Source organism: Anguilla anguilla, chromosome 2 (assembly GCF_013347855.1).
Source record: "Anguilla anguilla isolate fAngAng1 chromosome 2, fAngAng1.pri, whole genome shotgun sequence".
NCBI classification, from domain to species: Eukaryota; Metazoa; Chordata; class Actinopteri; order Anguilliformes; family Anguillidae; genus Anguilla; species Anguilla anguilla.
The window spans coordinates 55,792,264-55,799,734 of NC_049202.1; the positions used below are offsets into that span (position 1 = coordinate 55,792,264).

Below are 7,471 nucleotides of genomic sequence, written 5' to 3' on the forward strand. Positions count from 1 at the left end.
AATATTTAATATTTTCCATTAATTACATATTTTCCATCAATATACTGATATTGAAAATAATAAAAATCACAATATTGGCAGACCCTAGTGAACACCCTTCACTTAAAGCTTCCCTGAGTGTGTCTGATCTCCTTAGGTGCGCCTTCAATTTATTCAGACGGGGCAAAGCAGAGAGCTACATATAGAGCAGCGATCACAGCACAGGAAGTGCCATGGCCGAAACTTGAGCCCCCGGCCACATGGCCACATGGGGGGACACGCTCGTGTCTTCTTTTTTACATTTACACTAGATTCGATTCACAGACGCTCTTATCCGTGAGTGTGTTCACCTGATTTACATGAACAGTGCCAGACCTGGCTAACGATATTACTTGACCAGCAAGTAGAGCATTAGTTAAGCACTAAAGAAAATTAGCTAGGCTAAGTCAGAACTAAAATACAAATCCTGAATACTTATACTGTACCCATTACATTCCCTAAGAACTAGTACAAAAAAAGCATAAAAAATACCATAACCTGAGCTAATACAAAAGGAAAAAGAAAAAAACTGAAACCATAAAACATAACCTGAACTAAAAAGAAAATGGTGGGTCTTCAGTTTGCATCTGAAGATGGACGATTCACCTATCCTGATCACTGCAGAAAGTTCCTTCCCCCATTGGGAAGCCAGCACGGACAGGCAACAATACAAACATGACTGGAGGGAGCAACTACAGAGAGAGGGGAGAGCCATGCAGACTGGAGACATCTGGTCAAGGTGTAGGGTATGTAGTTTAATGAAACATATGGTGAAACTGTGCCTTTAACCGTCCTGTAGGTTGGTACCAAGGATTTAAACTGGAAGCCAGCTTTAAAAGGTACAAAGTGAAGTGAGATGAGGAAGGGTGTGACATGAGGATGCTTGGGAAGACTGCATTCTGTATTATTAGCGAGGGGTTTAGCGGTGCAAACACCAACACCAGCAAGAGGACAAATGCAATAGTCCAAGTGTGAAAGTATCTGGGCCTGAATTAAGAACTGTGCAGAGTAGGTAAGAAAGGGCGAATTCCTCTGATGTTGTGTAGAGAGAATCAGCACACCCGTCTCGCTATACTGCGTAGGACTCAAGCCACCTTCCTACCCACAGTTTGAGAACTGACTAGTTCTGCACAGCCACTATTACAGTACAGCCTCAATTTACAAGACCGAAATGTGAAACATCTTGGACAACTTTCTTCTCAGAATAAACAGTAGGCTGCCAGTAGAAACTTCGCACAATTCTAAACTGTTTATAATTTATAACCATTTGCAAAAAAGCTTTTTCCAATTCGGATATCTGCATGTGAAACTTCAATTGATGAGGCGGTAGACTATATTGTGTGCTGATGGCAGTGGCCAGCTTGTCTTCTTCTCATTACCAAAATGAAGCTCTCGAACAATGTCATTTGTGAAACCAGAAATGACAAACTTCCATGGAATGATCTGCTGATCTTCACTTCAAAGAACCCCAGAAACAGGCACCACGGCTCCATGAGAGGTGCTGAAGAGAGGCCGCTGCCCTTTCACTAAATCAAGCATTTACTGATAGACCGATTCATTGTGATAATTCAAACAAGCGTGAATCTGCAATAGCTGCGACCGCACACGCACATGCATCCATGTGTGCATGCATCCATACACACACCCTCACACAAACAAGGGACCTCTTCTTTGATTCATGACCAATGGGCGTGGCCTTTTTGTGATAGGCCACGCCCATTGCCACGCCCCCTCACACACAGGCAAAAAACACAGGCGCACACCTTAGTTATCCTGATCTGTAACTTGAGAGATTATTCCTGAACAGGACTTCACTAGCCAGACTGTTCTGGAAGAACACTTCAGCAGCTCTCAGGGAAACACATTTTGAGAAAACTGTTTTCTGTAAATTGTAGGCAAAACATTTTCATTTGTGTTAGATCTAGAAATGCTAGAACCAAGAAATGCTGATAATGAAACAGTGCCATACCATGCTATTGTGTCTTGGGTATGAGATTTAGGTTTAAACTGCAGATAACTCTTGCTTCTTTCATTTTCACTTGTCACTGGCAGTATGAAAACAACTCGCTGCCAAAACAGGTACATTTGCATAGTATCCCTCTGTGCTGTTAATATCACACATTTCAAAAATGAACACAGTTGTAACACTGAAAAAGGATACTCTGTTTTTAGTTTATAAACTCTGAATAAATAAGAATGAACTATGCCATTAAATCAAAATACAAAAAGTTTAAATGCGTCACGTCCAAGAATAGAACAATCCTGATCAGGCCATATTGACTAGCTGGCAGGCAACCAATGAACTTAATTATTTACTTGGTCTATGTTACTGATGACCGTGAAGCCAATTTAGGCATACTGTTTTGCCTAAAGTCAGACAACATATAGCACTCTCAGGTCCGTTCCTGGAAAATTAAAGGGTTCCACTAGGGGTTCTGGCTATTCCATACATTACTATACTGCCTAAAAAAACGTCTAGTGTCAATGCTAAATCATTTCCCTCACACCCACATTTTGCTGACAGAATGCAATCTGAAAGATTTCTGTTGTTTCTGAATGCCTAATTGTAACTGCAGACCTGCCCCATTGCTGGAGTGTGTTCCTCTCAATTTGAGAGCTTCCACACTTGGAAGTTAGTCCTCCATAATTCATTCAGCCCGCCATTGCTTCTTTTCATTCTGCAATCCATCAGTTGAGCTACTAAGACTCTTCCTCCCTGACAGGCAGCATGGCCAGCTATGTCTCATCCCATTGGTCTCCTGTCTAGCTGCCTTATACTGCATTACACTGTACACCCCTTCCCCATTTAAATGCAACCAATCTTCTGTAACTTTCAGTCTGCACCAGCTCATTCTACACAGGTCCACTAAGAGATAAAGTAAGCAGCTTGTGACGTTAAGCAGTACTATCCAACTAGTACATCCATTATCAATTTAATGTGAATGTATATATTTTGTACATACAGTAAAGAATATGGAGTGTCATCCAAGCTAACACTGTACAGACTGTACGTATACATCTGCCCAGAATTAGATCATTCAGAATTTGGGTAATTTAACAACTTAAATAAAGCTGAAAAAACAAGGCTTGCCTGATGTGTGTCCACTGGCACGGATGGGATATTTGAAATTCCCTGTGTTCTTTGGTTTTATTATAAAGCAGCCCCTGTACATTGTCATTCATGATTGTGCTGGCAAAGGCAACTGTGAAACTGAAAGGGGAAAAGGAGAAACGTAGGTGGGTTTCAAATTTCTTGATCTTGCCAAAGGAGAGCTGAAACAACACAAGCTACATTTAGCTGTGAAAAACATGGACACAAAAAAATGTAATCGTGTCTCTTGTAGGTCAGCATTGAACAAGACTAGTGGCATCTGTTTTCAACTTACATCTGTAGAGCTTAGAAGTGAAAGCAACATCTATACACTGTCCAGGGCGTGGTTCAGTTGTCAGAAGGTACATAAACAGCAATAAACACAATTCTTATACCATTTCATCTCAATGATACCTAAACCTGAAACTTCCAGTCATACCCTTGTAGTAGGACTGAAAGTATGGAAATATTAGACATGTCAAAACTGAATTGTACATCTCTTACTTTGTGCCTTCGCAATGCTGGACAAACCATCACAGTATGTTCATCATCAAGTCTAAACAATCCCAATTATGTAAACGTATGCATGCAGTCCAATTTATTTTTCCACAATTACAAACAAAATCAAGTTTTAACAGGAAAGAGTAAACACAATGTTGTGGTCAGCTTTCAGAAGCCAGAAAGATCAAAATTCACTTTCAAATGGCTCATAACCAGTAAAGCACTATATACCAAGACAATTCAATTTAAATTGCCAAATAATTTCTAATTTTTTTGTACCTTTTTGTATCCTAATGAACCCAATATATGCTGAACTGTTTATTTTAATAATCTAATGGATCGAACCATTTCAAAACCATCCCCTCACCATAAAATACTAGGAGTGTAAGAAAATAGATATACTGCAGTATCGCGACATTATGTTTTGTGATACTGTATTGATTCTCAAATCACTGTATCGATTTTTAATTAATAATTTACATGCAAAGATTTGTGGCAGACAGTGGTTCATTTAGTGTTGTGTTTAAACCTCCGACCGCTAGATAGCAGTGTTGTAATCTATCTTCAGCCATTTGACTCTTCCACTCCAACGTAAACTGAGACAGGAAGTAGCGTAAAGGTGCACCGCTAACATTAGCAAACCTAGCTGACTAGTAATGTTACCACTGATGGCTGTGTTCTTTAGACTGACAGTTTTCCTAAAATTAGATTTAAAAAATCGCAATATATCGCCTTGCTTACAGTATCGCAATATATTGAATCGTAACCCCTGTATCATGATACGTATCCTATCGCCAGATTCTTGCCAATACACAGCCGTATAAAATACCAGAGGTCACTAATTTGTGACCTTGAACTATATGTGTGGTCACAATATCTAGTTAGTGAAACAACCAGATACCCCCAAACATCCTATAGCCTATAACAAACTGGCTTTCATAGGTTAAACAGCTAAGCAGTGAATGTCTTTTTTCAACTTTACGTCCATTACATTACATTTATTTGGCAGACGCTTTTATCCAAAGCAACGTACAAAAGTGCATTTCATGGTCATGGACAACTACAAAACACAGGTTCAATAAGATAAAATACTTATTTTGTACAGCTATTTCTAGCCAAGAACACAGTTTAGTTCACACAGTGAACACTATTCTGACCTAACCTCTGCCAAGCCAACTAGGCAGAAGAACAAGCTACAATATTAGGACAAATACAAATTACCAAAAAGTGCTGGAATGTGAGTACATGTAACAAGTGTCATGAAAGGGGGGATTTAAAGTGAAATGATATACAGAGTGGTAGTAGTTAGTCCAGGTATAGTCTGAAGAGATGAGTCTTCAGACCACGGCGGAAGATAGGTAGTGAGGGAGAGGTTTGAAAAGGGACATGGAGTTCATTCCACCACTGGGGAGCTAGGGTGGAGAAGCTCTGTGATCCCTTTACTCGGGTGGGAGGGGGATACAAGGCGCCCTGCTGCTGCAGAGCGGAGTGGTCGAGCAGGCATATAGACTATTTCAGGGTATATGCTAAAACATGTTTTCAAAGCCCTACAGTATATTCCTACTTTCTTTAGTATTTGTTTGGAACAGCTTTTAATTAAAGCAGCCACACATAAGCGCAAGGGTCAGGCAGTACAGTTTTTGAACAAGAAACTTTCAACATAGGCCTATAATGCCTGACTTCACAAATAAAAGTCATGAAGCTTAATGAAAGCAATGAGAAACAATGGAATGAATATTAGTTTATCTTAAGCTGTAGAACAAAACTGAGGTAATGTTTTCTAAATAATGATACCTTTTCATTACCATTACATCTATTTAGCAGTCTCTTTTCTGTTTTTTTTTTTTTTTTTTCCCTATTTCTCTTGCTTTCTGTTAATGCACAGCTTTAACAAGGTCAGCTACAGTCTGGAAATCCCCTATAACTACCTCCTAATGAGGTGGTTGTGGTGGCAGCGTTATGAACCTGAGGTACGCTATCAGCAAAGAATATGCATGAATCTGCAGTGAACTAAATGGCCGTCTTACATTTAGATGCATTCTGTCACATCTGCTCAACATGCGTTATATATTTTAACGCATAATACATGTTTTAGCATATATTTTATTTAGTTCGTTATATTATAAGGCAATGCACAAAATGGTAAGGTGCAAGTAAACACTGATTTTACTGTACGGTTCACCTGTACTTTAAACACACCACCACGTAGATTAAGAAGTCACAGTGAACTTGATCCGTCAGCAGAAAAGTCTATACACTGGATCACCGAGTGAAGTCGTGGCTTGATAACTTAACTAGATATCTAACGTTATTAATTTTAACTAATAAGCACATGTTACCACTGTACCGGCTACAATACGCTTTCATTACGGAAAAAAATAACTTGTAGCTAACGTAAATTCAAATGCAAAACATGTTGACACTTAACTTGCTTATCTACTTAACGTTAGGCTAAATCAAACTAGCTGGCAAGTTTGACTACTTTTAACGATCCTTAACTGTTAGCTCAATCAGACCAAATATAAAAACACAACGTCATTTTACCTGGCTTTACCTTAATACTGAACAATTATCGTATTTTGCCAGAAGCTAGTAACATCTGATAACACAGTAAGCTCATCTTAAATATTTAACGAATAAGCTCATGTATTTATGAAGTGCTTTGGCAAACAATAGCGCTAGCAAGCCACCCATCCAAGTAAAACATCAGGGTAGTAGCACTAGCAAGCTAACCAAAGTTAAACTCATGGGGAAACCAGTTTGCTACTAGCTAGCCAGGAAGTTCATTTGCGCTAATGAACTCTAACGTAGGCAGACTAATTGGTAATGTTTAGTACAGAAACCGAGTCACACTGAAGCGAACAGATGACCAATGACCACTAGACTAGCGAGCTAACCTTAGTTGGCAAATGATAAGTATTGATCAAGCCTTCGCTGCGGCGACTGGAAAAGACATCAATTAGCTACGGAGCTAGCACCCAGTAAAGCGTCCCATAGTACCAAGCTAGTTAGCTAGCAGTAGCTAAAGTTAGCTGTTATAGCCAAAATAACATGGGCGTTTCTTCTCTTCAAACGAGAGGGGATGTCTCCGTAACAGCACATAACCCCAAGATCCCTTCTCACCCCAACGACTGATGATCTAGCTATGAATACTTAAACTAATAGGCGATTACGGCATGAAATAGCACTTAGCTACAAAGGAGTCATTAAGAGATGAGTCTTCTTCGATTTTACCTTTGATTACATTGCTGTAGATTGTAGCCCGGAACTCTTCTTTGGCCCGCTGATCGAAGTCCTGTCCATGGATGATACGCATTTGCTTGAGGAAAGTTGACTTGCCGCTCTCACCAGCACCCAGTAATAAGATCTTTACAAGCCGTTTCACATATGTTTTATCCCGGGAAAGACACCTGTCGATCTGCCTAGATTTCCTCAATTGTTCAGCCTCACTGCTAGTGAGCACGCAGTTAGGGAAACATACAGTTAGAACGGACCGGGACGGCAGGAAATCCGCCATCTTTGAACCAACTTCATCGATACAGAAGGGAGTGTTACAGCGCGTACCCGAGTCTACAATCCTGGGCGGGCAGGGCGCGTTTACAATTCAGCAGGCGCGCACGCCACAGCGTATGGCCTTAAATTTGGGCGGGGTTGAAAAATACAGCCTACGTAAGAAAAAGCTCTTATCATTTTGAGCATAAATAGTTCGTTTTCATTCTTTTAGGGTTTAGGGAAAAAATACGTACTTACTCTCAAGTAAGTAGACGTCAAGGAAATAAAGTGTTTCAACTTAGCGCCGAACATGTAACACTTTCAAAATGGCAGGACCGATTACTATTCGTCATCTTGGTAGCAACTAGT

General features: G+C 40.0%; 1 protein-coding gene across 1 annotated transcript in view; it reads right to left on the bottom strand.

The window, feature by feature from the left end:
* Positions 1-7,127, bottom strand: part of LOC118219543 (guanine nucleotide-binding protein subunit alpha-13) — a 32,513-nt gene extending 25,386 nt beyond the window's left edge. The window contains exon 1 of the mRNA XM_035402772.1: positions 6,845-7,127. Within this exon, the coding sequence (XP_035258663.1) occupies positions 6,845-7,127 (283 nt within the window). The remainder of the gene's footprint in view (positions 1-6,844) is intronic.
* Between the last annotated feature and the right edge of the window lie 344 nt (positions 7,128-7,471).